The 15,936-nt window shown below is 37.3% G+C and overlaps 2 protein-coding genes and 1 long non-coding RNA gene across 6 annotated transcripts; all 3 read left to right on the forward strand.

Annotated features, from left to right (window-relative positions):
• The first annotated feature begins 1,677 nt into the window (after positions 1–1,677).
• On the forward strand, positions 1,678–4,358 carry LOC106161400 (uncharacterized). Its single transcript, XR_015331374.1, has 3 exons — positions 1,678–1,747; positions 2,551–2,654; positions 3,781–4,358. It is a non-coding gene; the product is annotated as an uncharacterized LOC106161400 (long non-coding RNA).
• Positions 4,359–7,960: 3,602 nt separating this feature from the next.
• LOC106161399 (acidic phospholipase A2 PLA-1-like) lies at positions 7,961–12,936 on the forward strand. 2 transcript variants are annotated; one of them, XM_013538344.2, is made up of 6 exons: positions 7,961–8,065; positions 8,367–8,454; positions 10,892–11,072; positions 11,621–11,727; positions 12,311–12,481; positions 12,744–12,936. In XM_013538344.2, the coding sequence occupies exons 2-5, from the start codon at positions 8,421–8,423 to the stop codon at positions 12,427–12,429; spliced, it is 441 nt and encodes a 146-aa protein (XP_013393798.2). In that variant the 5' UTR covers positions 7,961–8,065; positions 8,367–8,420; the 3' UTR covers positions 12,430–12,481; positions 12,744–12,936. The 2 variants fall into 2 exon arrangements, with proteins under 2 accessions (XP_013393798.2, XP_086853559.1); XM_086997433.1 differs by having other exon boundaries at positions 12,748–12,936.
• Positions 12,937–13,049: 113 nt separating this feature from the next.
• Positions 13,050–15,756, forward strand: LOC106161407 (phospholipase A2 A2-actitoxin-Cgg2a-like). Of its 3 annotated transcripts, none has more exons than XM_086997431.1 (5): positions 13,050–13,428; positions 13,899–13,983; positions 14,285–14,495; positions 14,777–14,883; positions 15,488–15,756. In XM_086997431.1, the coding sequence occupies exons 2-5, from the start codon at positions 13,953–13,955 to the stop codon at positions 15,604–15,606; spliced, it is 468 nt and encodes a 155-aa protein (XP_086853557.1). In that variant the 5' UTR covers positions 13,050–13,428; positions 13,899–13,952; the 3' UTR covers positions 15,607–15,756. The 3 variants fall into 3 exon arrangements, with proteins under 3 accessions (XP_086853557.1, XP_013393807.2, XP_086853558.1); XM_013538353.2 differs by having other exon boundaries at positions 13,053–13,428; positions 14,285–14,456; XM_086997432.1 differs by lacking the exon at positions 13,050–13,428 and adding an exon at positions 13,485–13,557.
• Positions 15,757–15,936: the final 180 nt, after the last annotated feature.

Consider the following 15,936-nt stretch of genomic DNA (forward strand, 5'->3'; position numbering starts at 1 on the left):
TATTTGATGTGAAGACTAGATAACAGCTAAAACAGACATCTACGGATGCATGAGTCTGGTTTGTTTATGTTAACTGAACTCGTCACGATTTTGCCCTGGGAGTAACTGAAACATAAAGAATTATCTAGTGTGTTTTCAAGGAAACCATTCTAAGAAAATAGTCAAGTTTGTCACATTACCAAGATTAAGGTAAATATAGACACAGAACAATGGGACGTATGGGAGTGTAGAGATTAATCAGAGTGATGAAGATGTCGCCTTTGTTTATCTTTCACCTACTCGGGTCTATATAATCTTCTCGGTGGTTTGCCTGCTCAGCTGGCGCAGCTTTCTACCTACCTACTGGCACGGACACAGGTAAATAATGCTCCCTCCCTCTCTCTCTCTCTCTCTTCTCTCTCTCAGTTATTTATTTGTAGTATATGTATTTGTAGTCCAAGATATTATTAGGTGTGCTGATGGCGGAAATCAATCACCATGTCGCCATCTCTATTAAAAAAGTGATAAGGTAAACGTGAAATATTGGTACCTATACTATCAGTTTCTTTGGTGTGTCCTTGATAAATAAAAACTTACAGACTTCTTTCAACAGATGTTTAGGAATTTTCTGAGGGCCAAACTATTTGTTTATTTTAAATTTTAATACAGCCTTAATTTATTGTATGTTTTCAGATACACCCGGGCAGCATTTTGTTGTAGCTTAGAAGAGTTAAAAGTGGACGGGCACTGAAGAACGATGAAGACGTCCCTGATCTTGTTTATTGCGGGTAAGTTAATTTTATATTAAACAAATAGTTTCCTATTAACGGGGTAATACGAATAGTTGAGGAATAAAGTCATATGATCCATGTCGGACACAATACGGCACATTTTATGGACATATGCAGATACATTGTGTATGAAGAAGTATCCTTCATGTGCATTACCTGCATCTGCCGTTGCCGCTACAGGCAGTTGTCTGATACCTTTACTTGTTAACCTTTTAAAAGAATATTCCAGTTTTTTTTTTCACACTTACAGGAATTATTCGGAATAAACAATTTTTGACTTTGGATAAGATAACCTCGAGGCTATATTTGATGCGAAGCTGGGATATTTGACAGTTTTCTGTCTAAAATATTTTTTACTACGTTGTGTTTAACAAATATTTCTAAAGGCCGCTCACCATTTACATTAGAAGCTTTTCAACATCAACTACTTTTTGCTTCCTCGGAAGCCGCCTAAACTCAAAGTTAGTCAGCAAAGCTCAGCTAATACTCGATAATTGAGAGCATAATCAACAAAATTTTTCTTTTTTCAAGACATTGTGTTTTAAACGAAATTTAGTGAATTAAAATAAATAAATGTGTTCCCTTTTTTACATATTTAATAAAAACAAAACGGAATAAAAGCAGTTTTTCAAACATAAACTTTTATAAAACATTGTACCCACTTCAGGTAAAAATGCCATTTTTTCAACTATGAATGTCTCTACTCAGGCCATGCGGTTAGAAAAGTGGAGAGTCCAATTTGCTATACTTCATGCACTAATAGCTATCATCAAATTATTTAGCTCCTAATCGTTACTTTTTTAATTGCAGCTGCATACGCAGTCACCGCCTGCATGTGCGAGGATAACGTGCATTCTCGCGAGAAGAGAAATGCTTTTCAGTTCCGCAAAATGATAAAGGATCGCACTGTTATATAGCCGTTATGGTTGTTGGTGTGGTGTGGGAGGGAGAGGAAAACCAAAGGACGGAGTAGACAGGTGAATATATATGATGAAAATATTATATTAATTTTAGAATAAGGAGTTCCTCACTTTGCAAGAAATATAGCGCAGTCTCTGACTGATCAGTATTTTATTATTAGACTGCTTCGTATTTGACTTATAATAACTTGGTGTATCAGTAAGAACAAAAAGGAGAACAATTAGATTCATAGTAATTCGTTTTGCCGTCAAATAAAAGCTTTGTTAAACGCGTTTTGATGAGTCCATGGAAAGTTTCCAAGCAAACCAATAGAAGGTTCCATCTAGAGATGGAACAGCAATTACGGTCTTTCTAAAATATCTAAACACCATACGTTCAGTAATGTTTGCAAGTATGATTACCCGGAACGTATGGACGAATACGTTTATAACTTAAACAATTCAGGAAAAAATAGTCCCAAGCGTAAGTGCGAAGAGTAGCAAGCTGGGCTCGATCTCCACTTTTTAACCACGTATGTCACAAACACAAGAAGCAGGTATTGGGGGGGGGGGGGTAGTTTTTTCCTGAATGAGCAACCCCCCCCCCCCCCACACACACACTTAACATGGGCTTCCAACGTATACGCACCTATTTAATGGCTGACAGCGGGGTTTTGCAGTCCAAGTCAACCCCAAAACTTTTATATTCTTGTGCAACAGGCTGAAGAGCCATTGGTGACTATTTGGAAACAACAGATTTTTGCGTGGGGCTAAAGCATGTCCCTTGTTTGTTTGCGTCGTGCAATATGGACATAACACTGCTTGAAATGCACTAAACAATATATTTTACAATACACATTGAACAATACGTATTATTACAGATGCTGCCGCTCCCATGACTACTGCTACGATAGACTTAGAGACAATGGTTGTTACCCAGTGATTAGCAAATACACCTACAGTCTGAGCAGTGGAATTGTTTGTGGTAAGTTCCATACCTGGTTAAAATCTTGATTTAAATCTCTCATAAGTTATTGTCTTGTCTACTTGTATTGTACTCTTTTGTGTTGTGTCATATTTTGTTGTATTGTATTGTGTTGTTGTTTTTTATGTTGTAATGTTGTATATATTGTGTTGTATTATACTGTGTTGCATTAATGTGTACTGTATCGTATTGTATTACATTGCGTGGTATTGCATTGAGTCGCGTTGTGTCGCATTGTATGGTATTATGTCGTATTGTATTGCCTTGTCTTGTATTAAATTATATTGTTTTTTTTATTGTTGAACAGTTTCATTAGAAAAGTCCGTGTTGGAAATGACCATAAAGTTTCATTTGTCAATAGCTTTAAAAATATTAAGTGACATTTACCAGCCAAAATTTCATCTGCTGACAGTCAGATTCATCAGGGAAATGAAATCCGTGATAGGTATTACCACCTGTCACCCCTCAGGTGTGCTGTTTAGTCAGGTGCCCCCTCCTCTTATAATGTGTTGTGTTAAATAGTATTGTATTGTGTTGTATCGATTGTACTGGGGTATTGATCTGAGTTATATTGCACTGTTCGGTTCTGTTTTTTTGTATTGTGTTTTACTGTCTGGTTTTGAATATTGCAGTGTTTTGTATTTTGTTGCGTTGTGTCCTGTTGTTTTGTATTGTATTGTTTTGTGTTGTACTGTATAGTATTGTTTATATAGTTTACCTAGAAAAATACATCTCTATACTGGCAAGAATATTTTGACGGGGAATACATATATATAACGCTTACAGAGAAAAATGCGTTTTTTATCCTTTAATGTTATGCTTCACAGATAATGTGAAATTCATCTTACCTCGTTTATTTTTGTAGCTGTTAACTTTGCTCATAGCTTATATTTGAATTTGAGGCAATAATTACCCATATAGGTATGTCATTAGATTTCATTGTGGGCCAGTCGAGCCAAAGTCCTATAACACTTCAACCAATATTGCAAAATCACCTGTACGAAATATGCTATTAGGGGTATAACCTAAGAAAACCCTAAGACGTTTTAACTTTTAGACACAGGCTCTGGTACTTACCAGGGGATTGCCATAGACTCGGGCTGTACTCTTTTATTTTCAATTGCAGATAGCAGTGAAAATAACAGCTGTCAACAGGGGGCATGTGAATGCGACAGAACAGCGGCGTATTGCTTCGCTAGCAACACCTTTCACAAGAAATACATCAGCTGGCCTAATTTCCTCTGTAGATGATTGCCCAACACTCGTCGGCAGATCAGTATATAACCGGACCGGACTAGCATAGACCACCATTGAAAGTCTCATTCATATTTGAAATATCAATGTAAACGTAAAATAGATCTAATTTTAATTCACACTTTTTGACATATCCTTTGAAAATATAATGCTTGCAATTTGAAATAGGGAAACGAAGTAAACAGAGAAAAGAAACTACTTGAGAATTTCTGTTATATTGCGAATATATTTAAATAAAGTGTTCTGATCAACTTGTTTGCCGTGATTGAGGAGTCGAGAATTTTAGAATTTCCCCATGCAGTTATGCAGAATCACAAAAGTAAATAGTAAGATGCAGCTCATAAATAGTAGGCCTATAACACTGCAGTAGTCCTCAAAAAGTTGCAATATCCGAAGTAAAGATGTATAGCAAACGAGAATATACATGTAGTTGTTTAAGTTTATGATACCACACAGGGGATATGCTTTACTAAAATGTTATTACATCGATATATTTCATTTTTCACTGCTGATAGAAAACACATAAATCAACAACGTAGTGTTCTTCAAAAATATTCTTTAAAAATCATCATTTAGTTGTACACATCGTTTTCAGTGTCATTCTACAGAATCAGTAGCTGGCCAATATTATGTGCAATGTAACGCTAAACTTGTGGCAAGTAATTCTGCTTTGGGATAGTTAATTCGTTGCTGGAGTCGTTCATTTATGCATGTGCTCCCAAATCAAAGACTCGTGTTAGAAAACGGCAATTATCGTTTATGAATCCTGTACGACCGAGTACTCGTTTACCTCCAAATCCGCAAAAAAACTCAGTAACTTGCCATGTGCTTTGATAAACGTATTTTAACTACCCCAATAGGTGGCAGTCAGTAAAGACACAGCTAAGTAAATGTTGTGCATTAGCAGCGCACTTTGACAAAGAGACTAATCTGAGTCAGCGCCGAGTTTCAATTCAAGATGAATACTGGGATTTTATTCCTATTTATCGGTACGTTTACAACTTATAAACCACTGTTTTGGTCACTGGGTAGTTGCAGCGAAAAGAAAGAAGACCAAATTTTATGCACCGGCCGTATACTTTATGTATAAAAGTGTATTGTTTTGTACACATTTCTCTATTTGCAGCTGCATGCACAATCATTGCCTGCATGTGTGGGAATGATGTGCTTTCTCGCAAGAAAAGAATTAAATTTCGTTCAGTTTGGGTTTATGATCGCGAATCGCACAGGAAGATCTCCCCTGGATTATAACGGTTACGGCTGCTGGTGTGGTAAGGGAGGAAAGGGTTTACCCAAGGACGGAGTGGACAGGTGAGAGAGAGAGAGAGAAAAAGAGAGAGAGAGAGGAACGTGGGCGAGAGAGAGAAAAGACACGACTTTATCTGTCGTCGGCGTAACACAGCATAAAGGTATCGATAAGAAATGTTACTTTAAAGGTGCATGGGGCCATTAAATGAAAAAGCGTATTTTGTGATTGATCCATATTTAATGACTTGGTAGTATCATATTTACAATTAGATGTAAAGGGGCTTAATTTGAGATCGCATACACTCTACTAATTAAAACATATGCAGGCAGTGACTTACAATTAGTGGTCTGGAAAACAATGTGTTATAAATTGAAGATGACATTAGGGATAAAAAGTACAGCGTTGATCACGTGATCAGCCAATTATGATGGAGTGAAAAAATATGTGCATATACAGGTATATAAAATGTTCAACCACTATTTTATTTGAGCTACGTGTTTTCATTGAAGTTACTTACTGATAAAATTAATGTGACCTGAATTTATGCCACGCTTAAGCATATGCGGCTGTAAAACATTGAAGTTCCAGCTTTCTGTTGGAGGTTTAAAATGGCGACGGATATTGAATAATTAAACACTGCAAACCACGGCATATCAAACAGTTTTCTGGAGATCGCGTTTATGTTCAGTGTTTTTATCGCAGCTTATACACTAAATAGGCATCTGGCGACAATTGCAGTGCATTATCAATGAATGAAATGTGAAGTTTAATTCATGATAAAAATGCAGTCAAAATTAGTTTCACTTTTTGTTTCCCTGCTGTTCACCCGGATGTTTGCTTTAAAGAATAAGCCCGATTATAGGAAGACCTTTTGCTACTATTCACAGCTGTTGTCATAGACAAGGAAAGCATAATAAAAGATGCCACTTGAAAATAATAGATAATTTTGTACAAAAAACGCCCAGCAAATTTTGTGTTTGGGTGACCAATCCCCATGTCATTTTGTGTTTAAATCTAGGACCAAGCCTGTACGGTCTAGCAAAAAAAGTTAATTAATAGACTTATAGAAAATTAAAAAAAGGAAATTAAAAAACCTTCAAACGTATGTCATTCCAAAGTATTCCAAATTTGTTTTGTTAAATGGATTTTTAAGGCTAATGCGGAATGAATGAACATAATTCTGATAATGATGTACTTTGTATATAATTATCGGAACTAATGGTCACGTACAAGTCACGTAAAGGACCCTGTCTATGTGTCAGAGTGACCACATTACATCTGGAGGAAATACTCAAGAACTACTAATCCAGTATAAAAACAGATTTGAATACCGTATTTGAATAACAGATGTGAAAACATTACTTTTTTTATGAACATAAAGTTGTAATTACTATTTAATGAAGAATAATGATGAAAAAAAAAAAAAAACATTTACAAACAGAGTGGGTACGCGTCAGAAGTGTTACACCATGTGTCTCATTTTCAAATCATTATAATAGCAAGCTTATCATTCATTACAACTGCCATCCGCCCTCCTGTCATTTCGCATATCACGCACGACAGAGAATCGGGATGGCCTCGTTTTCACTTTGGAATAAAAACCGCGATTTTATTTCTAAGTGGGTCCAAATGACCAGAAGGCCAAAACGACATCAAGAATGCTTCAGATGAACTTTTACAACGGGGTTTAATGCCGATATTAAGGTCATGATTTGGAAAGATAAAAAACTTGTGGCCATTTTGAGATGTTCGCAGAATACATGTAACATCCACCCACAGTGGTCACCTCTCAAAGCTTTTATTTCAAAAGATCTGAGAATTAAACCTGTCTCAAGTTTAACTGAAATAATATGCTTGAATGAAATCCATAAAAACTCCAAAAACCATATCATTGTTACCTTTACATTTATCGATGTGAGTGACCTTTTAGTAATAACATTTACTTAAATTTACTTGAACGCTTACTTTCCTATGTTTAAAGCCTACTGCTCAAAATTAAATGTGACGTAATATATGAAAATAATGACATCCTGGTATTTGGAAAAGAAAATACCCATTGTTTGGCCCATATCAGCTCATTTTCATAACTGCCCAAGGAACATACAGGGTATATACAGGTATAGGCCTACATTTCGACCACGTTTGTTCATGTAAATCCTATTCACCACTAATTACACCCAGGGTTGACAGGAACATTAATACTTGAGTATTTAGACGAAAATGCACGTTTTTCCCCGCGAAACAATTTTCAAGGAAATAGTTGACTTGCTAATCTTTCCAAGAAACGGTAAAATATATACACATAACAGAGACCCATGGAAATGAAAATGGCGGACTAGAGATGTCTCCTGTCCAAAATAAACTTCCCATCGAACAATTTGTTAAAGAAGGTGAGAAGATACAGGGGTATGTCCACCATGTAGCCCAACGTACTCTTTAATGGACTTACACACTCAATTTGGTATCCTCAGGTTTTTCTGGGGAAACTTAAATATGATACAGTAATCTGTGACAAAGATGAAATTTTGCATTCTGTCAAAAAAAGCCATTTTAATTACCCATATCACCACAATTACACAACGCCCAAAAGAAAGTGTATAAGGAAACATTTCTTCACTGCTTGTTCACGTAAACCTTATTTATCTTTAATTAGATCTAAGGTTGACAGGAATATCGAAACTAAACTCACGTCTTTCTCGCGAAATTCAAAAGGAAATACATGTAGTTAACTTACTAATCTTTCCACGAAACGGTAAAAATATACACAATACAATGAGGACCATAAAAATGAAAGTGGCAGAGATGTCTCCTATCTATCCTCATTATACACTCTTGCCTTATATATTCTGCGCAGTAGTCGACTATCTTGTCTATTCGGCTGGCGCACCTTTCCACGGCATTGAAACGGGTAAATAACGCTCTCTCTCTCTCTCTCTCTCTTTCTCTCTCTCTCTGTTATGTATTTATATAGGCAGTGGCACACGTTATATATAATAACGGGGTGTCAACTTTTCAATCTCTTTTCTCTCTTTCGCTCTCGGTTATGTATTTCTTATTAGCGGCAGATCTAAAATATCATTGCACGCGCGCGCGTGTGGATGGGTAGGGGTTGTCATGTCCAGTAATTTAAAAAAGTGATAAACTAAATATGGTAACAACCATGTATAATGGTTCTTCTGTTATTGCAGCCTTATTCTTTATGTTTTCAGATTTACCAGAGACGATATCGGAAGAAGTAAAAGCATAAACGGATACTTTGAAATATGATGAAGACCACCTTGATCTTGTTTATACTGGGTAGGTACATGTATGGGGTTTCTTCTCAATCAGACATTCATTTTTCAATGACAGTGTAAGACAATTACTTGAAGTACGTGGGGTGTGGAATAAAGTCACTGAACACAAACCTTTTAAGGAGAAGCATGCTGTGAATGGACTTATATGGCCTTTTCCTACATCGACTACATCTTCTCTTGTCGTGCATTTTCGCTAACCTAATAGGAAATTTCTACTGATTATTTTCGAAAATACACAGATGGTTCATGTGCCTCCAACTTGAGTTCGAAAACAGCATTAGTTAAGTTGCTTTTCGTAAAATTATGTTGGTATTGTCCAGGTGTGAAATTAAATTTTCATTGTCGTGAAGTCTTTCGGTAGTTATATTTCCTTAATGCCCACAGTGACAGTGGCAAATCATCAAAATTGATGGTGACAATGGTATTAAATATTATGTAACAATGCACCTAAATTGACCAAAAGCGTAATCAGTGCACATTCATCATTAATTAAACTGATAAAATGAAAACCGAGTAAGCGTGTTACCTATTATTTTTTGTTACCGATTTCACTTTGGTGTGTGTGTGTGGATTTTTTTCACAAATTGTATTTTTTTGTGTGTGTGATTTTGAAATTCCGATACTGTTTTGTGCTAGTTTAAGCCACAAAAAGTAAGAAAACCAAGTTTTTTGTGTCATTTGTACTGCCGCTAACATTGCCCTCCTCCTGGATGCTGCAATGTTGGTACTCAGTTAGAATGGCACGTTGCCTATACTGTGTCAAACAATGCTACTTGTTAAAGTACAATGCAGGGGCGGATATAGGCCGTCTTCTGGGTCTTCCAGAAGACGGTCAGCTTTTCAAGTTTTCATTGATGGGTATCCAATTTTTTTCTGTTGGAAGACGGTCAAAAATGGAGTCTTGATCAACAAAGATAATTTGGAAGACTGTCAGAAAATATCTCTGGATCCGCCCCTGCAATGTTTACATCCGCCAATTTCTCCACTACACTTAGACTAAGGCCACACTTTTTTAATTTTATGGATGACATCCTGCGCGCGCACCGATTTTCGTCCGTTCTCCAAAAAAAAAAAAAAAAAATCCCCCCCCCCAAACCGCTCCCCCCCCCCCCCCCCGAGGAAGTTGGTTGTCGCAAACATCGTTATTGAATTTGCAGGAAAATGCAATCGGCAATTCTCGGCTAATTCCGCAAGCTCTTAAGAGATTTTAACAAAAAACCAAACTTTTTAGAAAAAAAACAGGGACTAACTTTGAATGTAAAAATGGATTCATAACCATTGGTAAGTATGGGAAAATTGTTGTTTACTCCAGGAAAATTCATTTTTTGGCCGAAACGAAGAGTTATTATTGCTTTAATTTCAAAATACACGACAATTAAAGTCATAAAGAGAACGGGGGCCGTCTTTTTGGATTGGTTTGCCATTGATATTGGACATGGAGATATCACCCTTTTACAATTATGCGAAAGGCTGGCCGCGGCCAGCAATCATCGCCCGAAAAATTTCAGTGACATTCTGTCCAGAGCAGCACATACCAGTTTCTTTTTGGAGCAAAAAAAGGGTCGACAAGAGCGTCGTGGTATTTGGTGGACTGAAGGTCGGACAGGCCACCCGATAGTTGGCTGCTAGCGTTTGAGTCGAAGTAGACAAAATGGCATCGACCGAAATTACCTTAGTAGTAGGAAGCATAGGCCTATCTTTGCTTCATTTTTTTAACAATTCTGTGAAGTGTTTACAATGCTTTAATTTTCTGAGAGTACAAATTAAGACACGCTGTTTATTTGATATTTGTTTTATTGGATGCTATACCAACAGAATGCATGAAATAACCTTAAATAGATTTGGTATTTGGTGCAGCATATATATTCATGACTTTTTACCTTTCTACGAAATAGGCCCTATTCACAAAGCTTTAATATTTTGAGAGCATGGATAAAGACATGTTGTTAGTTTGATACGTGTTTCTCTGGTAAATTAGTGTTTCCAGCTGTGTACTGAAAACATAACTTTTCTTAAGCAGTTTTTTTTTTTTCGGACTGTTTTTTTTTTTTTTTTTCGCCCGCTCGCACCTACTTTGGGGTCCCCAGAGGATGTCATCCATAAAAATAAAAAAGTGTGGCCTAACTAGCACAATTATAAACCACAGAAGCAGACCAACACTCCAATTACAGAGTACAAGTCTATCAGAAAGCAGGATCAGAGTTAGGATACTCATTTTTATGAAGAAGATTACGTTATGTTTTTATGTTATGAAAAATGCACATTTCAAATCTTACCAGTGTAATCTGTATGTCGTTATTATGAAAACATTCTTTATCTTCCGTGTACTGGTAGGTTTAGGGTAAAAGGAGAAAGAAACAAAAATTCTATGCATCTATACATGTAGTATACAATAGATCATTAAACTTCATGTCTCATACATATTTCTTCCTTTGCAGCTGCGTGCGCAGTCATTGCCTGTGTGTGCGAGGATAACGTGCATTCTCGCGAGAAGAGGAATTTCTTTCAGTTTGGCAGGATGATCAAGAGTCGTACAGGAAGATCTGCCCTGGCTTATAACGGTTATGGTTGTTGGTGTGGTCTGGGAGGAAAAGGAACACCTAAAGACGGAGTGGACAGGTAAAATATGATGAAATATATGATGGTTATTTTAAACATAAAGAGTTCCCATGTTTTTTTTTCTTGACTGCGCCATAAAGTGTATACATGACTGACCAATAGAGACGATGGCAACTATTTTTGGACCATTGATTGACAATCTTAACTGTCTGAGATTCTACCTGTAGTGACAGTCCTTTCACCAAGATCGCACACAAATAAAATATTTTAAATTCTATAACCGTACACAGTATTAAACGTGTGCAATCAGTTTTATATGTTAGTACCGATGCCGCATATCGAAAGAGATATTTGGCCAAGAACATTCACCCGTGGACGCCGTTAAAACATCGTTAACAGTGTAATACATGTATAACTTACATAACATCATATAATGATACGCCTTGAGCAAAAAAAGTGAAGAATCCACTGTGAATGACAACTACTATAGCGCGGGACCATGCCATATTCGTCTTTTTTGCGGTTTTGCGGTTTTGACATTGCACTGCTTGTAACTGCAGTATACAGTTTATCTTTCAATATACATAGACCAAATCTAATCATTACAGATGCTGTCGCGCCCATGACTACTGTTACGATAGACTTATCAAAAGCGGATGTCGCAGTCCAGTGTGGAACACCTACAGATACACTCTGCGCTGGGGAATATATTGTTGTAAGTTCCATACATACGACTTCCTACTAATCAAAAACAGAATAAGGTCCCGATTAAAAACCGTATTGTATTGTATTGTATTGTATTGTTTTGTATTGTATTGTATTGTAGGGCGTGGCCTGTTGACACGATATTTTTTAAATCTCAGTTATGCATATACTGTTAAACCTCGTATAGCAAAAAAAAAAAAAAGCTTAATGTTGGAAAAGTATTTCCACGAGGAATATAACGCTTACCGAAAAATATATTCGACTGTCGAGTTACGTTTCACAGATATTTTCAAATGCATCCTACCTCTTCCATAGAAGCTTTTAACTTTGTTCCTAACGTTCCCTAGCGTGACAAAAATTACCCATTTGTGTATGTCCACAACATTGATCCTGAGTCAGTCTTTGGTAGGAACTATATAACTGCTTAGACCAATATCGCGAAATCATTTGTACGTAGTGCCTATGCTATCCCGTTTTAGAGGTCTAAGAAAAAAGTCTAAGAAAAAGTTTTAAAAATTTATGACGCAGACCCCAGTACTTTTCGTGCAAATAAGGCTTTGCCATCGGCTCAACTCTGGTATTTCCAATTACAGATCGCCGAGGAAATGACCGCTGTGAACTGGGAGGGTGTAAATGTGACAGAACAGCGGCGTATTGCTTCGCCAGGAACACCTACCACAATAAGTACAAGAACTGGAAAGGAAGCTGTTAGATGATTGGCCACGTCTCTGGTTACTCTACATCTGGGCATTTACCTTGAATGTCTAAGGCTTCGTTCACATGGAATGTCTATTTTCTAAATTCTATTTTCTATTCGCGGTATGTCTTATGATCACGGTCTGTGCCCTGAATATCCCGCGGCGTAATTACTGGCAGCGCGAGCCAGTTACTTATAGTAACTTCTGGTAACTGGCTCGCGCTGCCAGTAATTACGCCGCGGGATATTCAGGGCACAGACTGTGATCATAAGATACCGCGAATAGAAAATAGATTTTTAGAAAATAGACTTTCCATGTTGAACGAAGCCTTACTCAATCTGAAAATAGACTTGAAAAGAACACAATTTAAAATATCCCATTTACGGTATATAGTGTTTATGTATACTCTAATTTTGTGGTATAAATTATATTAAAATATATCCTGCTGAAATGTCACGAACCATTTGAAATGGAATTTTGGATAGAGTAATGAAGCAATTTTAATAAACTTCTCAGAGCAACTTCACTTTTATGCATCTTTAATTTCGCCCAAGAAAGTAATTGACTAGGATTTCAACATTATTTCTCCCGATTTTAGTTCGGGGTGTGGGGTGGGCGGGAGAAGTGGGGTACATTTATTGGACTCTTTCAATTCTGCGTTATTTGTATGTCACGCACTGCGCCATGGTAGCCGTTAGTCTACTCGGAGACAAGGATTTTCTCGTTTGCTTATGTCTCTAACTCATCTACGAAGTGCATCTCTGTATGACTACTATTTTAGGACGTACTTGTTGTTTTTCTCGCGAAATCAATCTAAAGGAAACAGTAAACCCAGTATTTTTACCAAGAAACAGTAAATATAGGCACAGAACAATGGGGCCCATGGACGTGTAGAGATCAACCAAGGAGATAGGAGATGTCTCAGGTGTCTGTCCATCATGTTCTCGTGGCTTTATGTACTCTGTACAGTCTATAGCAAACTGTTCAGCTGGCGCACCTTGCCGAAGACACGGGTAAATTACGAGGTCATCTCTCTCTCTCTCTCTCTCTCTCTGTGTGTGTGTTTGTGTGTGTGTGTATGTGTGTTTTTTTAATCACAGGCAGATTCAAGATATTGCTATGCATTACTCGAGGAATATTTGGTAACTGTTTATTTATCATTACTAACATACTACATGTACTGTACATGTAGGTTATCACAGGAGCTTTGGCAATTTACGCAGCTGAACTGAGATGATGCTAATATAATTTTCTAAACATTCCATAATCTTAAGCAAGAATGTAATTATCAAGTGTGTAGATGTGTGTGTGAATTAGGGGAGGGGGTCGTATCATCGCCTTATTTAATTAAAAGAGTGACAAAATAGATACGGCAATGACGTAATTAACGAAAATTTTCATTTTTTTTGACAGATTTTAACGAAATTCTTTAATGACAGACATCCATGTTCTTTTATTTGCTGTATGTTTTCATGTTTACCAGGTACAACAGTACTGTCGTTACTCGGAAATACTAAAACAGTGCGATTGAAGTAGGATGAAGACCACTCTAATCTTGATTATTGCAGGTAGGCATTTTTTAAAACAAATATGACGTTTTGTTTGCTACAATTGATGTCATAGCGCAAAACATATACAAGGAACTTTCCTGTGCTATGGCTACCATCAGTTCATTGTTTTCTTTGGTATGGGACTATATCCCGCGACTAGTGTTCAATCATAGAACGTTAGGATATAATAGAACATTTAAATATTGTCCAATGTTATATAAGTAAACTCAGTGTCACTACACCGAATGTTACCCGACAGGGCTAGCCTACGTTTTTAAAGATATGTTAGTATAACATAAAATCCGCTACCGATTTCCAGGTGCGTGGACCTGCACGTGCACAAATATCGCTCTTTCTCGCGCGAAGAGGGACTATAGCCAACTTGCCGCAATGATAGCCCACACGACGGGAAGAGCTGGCTTAGATTATTACGGCTATGGCTGCTGGTGCGGGCTGGTAGGCAGGGGGCAGCCGAAAGACGGAGTGGACAGGTATGGTGAAGTTTATTATAGGCACACGTTTGTGGACAGGTACGATGGATTTCCATTAATAGTATAAGTTTGTACCCGCATGGTGTGACTGTCAAATTCGCAGAGCAGAAAATAACACAACTCAAGGGAATAGCCCTTTTTTAATGTACTTCCTTGTCTAACTCTAAGGTGCTATGCAGGTTGCATTCATTCTTTCGTTGAAAAATAAACCTGCTATTTTTTCAATAATAAATAAACCTTGCCTGGATGGCCCGCTTGTGGCCCGTACCACAAGTGTGTGTGTATGACTGTGTTTATAATATATCACTGTCCACTTGCAGGTGTTGTCAAACGTTAGCCAGGTGCTACGAGGCCCTGTCCAGGAAATGGTGTCTTCTACCTATTTGGCAAGCCTACAACTTTCACCTGAAGACTGGGATCGTGTGCGGTATGTTGACTTACTTGTCTCTTAAAGTTTACCGGTACAAACTTATGTCTACTCCGTCTTACAGGGTTGAAGCAACCTCTACCAAGAAAACGATTTTAGCGGAGGCAACTTTTTAAACCCATTAAATCATCACAAAGATGCGTGGCATCACGAAAAGCTGCCCTCGCAACGAGTATTGCTCTAGAATCGAAAAGCAGTCCTGAATGCACGTGTTGACACCATAAGTTGCCATTATATACAAAGCAACTCTGAATGGATTCTACCACTTCATGTATGCGTCCTCCTTGAATCATCGCTTCTTGACGTCTGGATAGATTCTCTTCACTGATACTTCCTATACGACAATAGATAGATATATGATAGATAGGTAGATAGATAGACAGACAGACAGACAGATAGATAGATAGATAGATAGATGGCACATGGCAGGATAGTTAAATGGTCCATGTAGTTTCTCAGTAGTGAGATGCCAAGCATACGTTTATGTGCATATCCAGTCTGCGAACACCTATAGGTTTGAAAACTCCTTCTTTGGAAATGATCATCAAAAAGGAAAACATAAAATATTGTGTTTGATTAATACATATATGTTTTTTTATTTCAGACGGCAACAAAAACAATCGCTGTGAACAAGGAGCCTGTGAATGCGACAAGGCAGCAGCTGATTGCGCCGCTCGGCACACCTACCACAACCAGTACAAGAACTGGATGGGGATTTGTTAAAATTAATACAGAATGTTCTTGTCATCTTTGTTTAAAATAGAAATGGAATAATTTGTTGTAATTTCCCATAGTTTCAACGCTTCATATTGATGTAACTCCATATTTCTTTATGATTGTATGAAATAAAACAAACATGTCGGACAATGAAAATGGAATACTTTCTTTTTTCACCAAGGTCACCCGTCTTCACTCATTTAAGCGTATTTATAAGCAAAATGACTAGACGCCAACATTATAGAAATGTTTCTTAAACTATTTCCTTCATCAACCACATTTCCTCATTTGGTTTTTTAAGCGCTGGCTTCGGTTTGGAATCCACATACATTTATG

Source organism: Lingula anatina, chromosome 10 (assembly GCF_051362555.1).
Source record: "Lingula anatina isolate TDL-2025a chromosome 10, LinAna3.0, whole genome shotgun sequence".
NCBI classification, from domain to species: Eukaryota; Metazoa; Brachiopoda; class Lingulata; order Lingulida; family Lingulidae; genus Lingula; species Lingula anatina.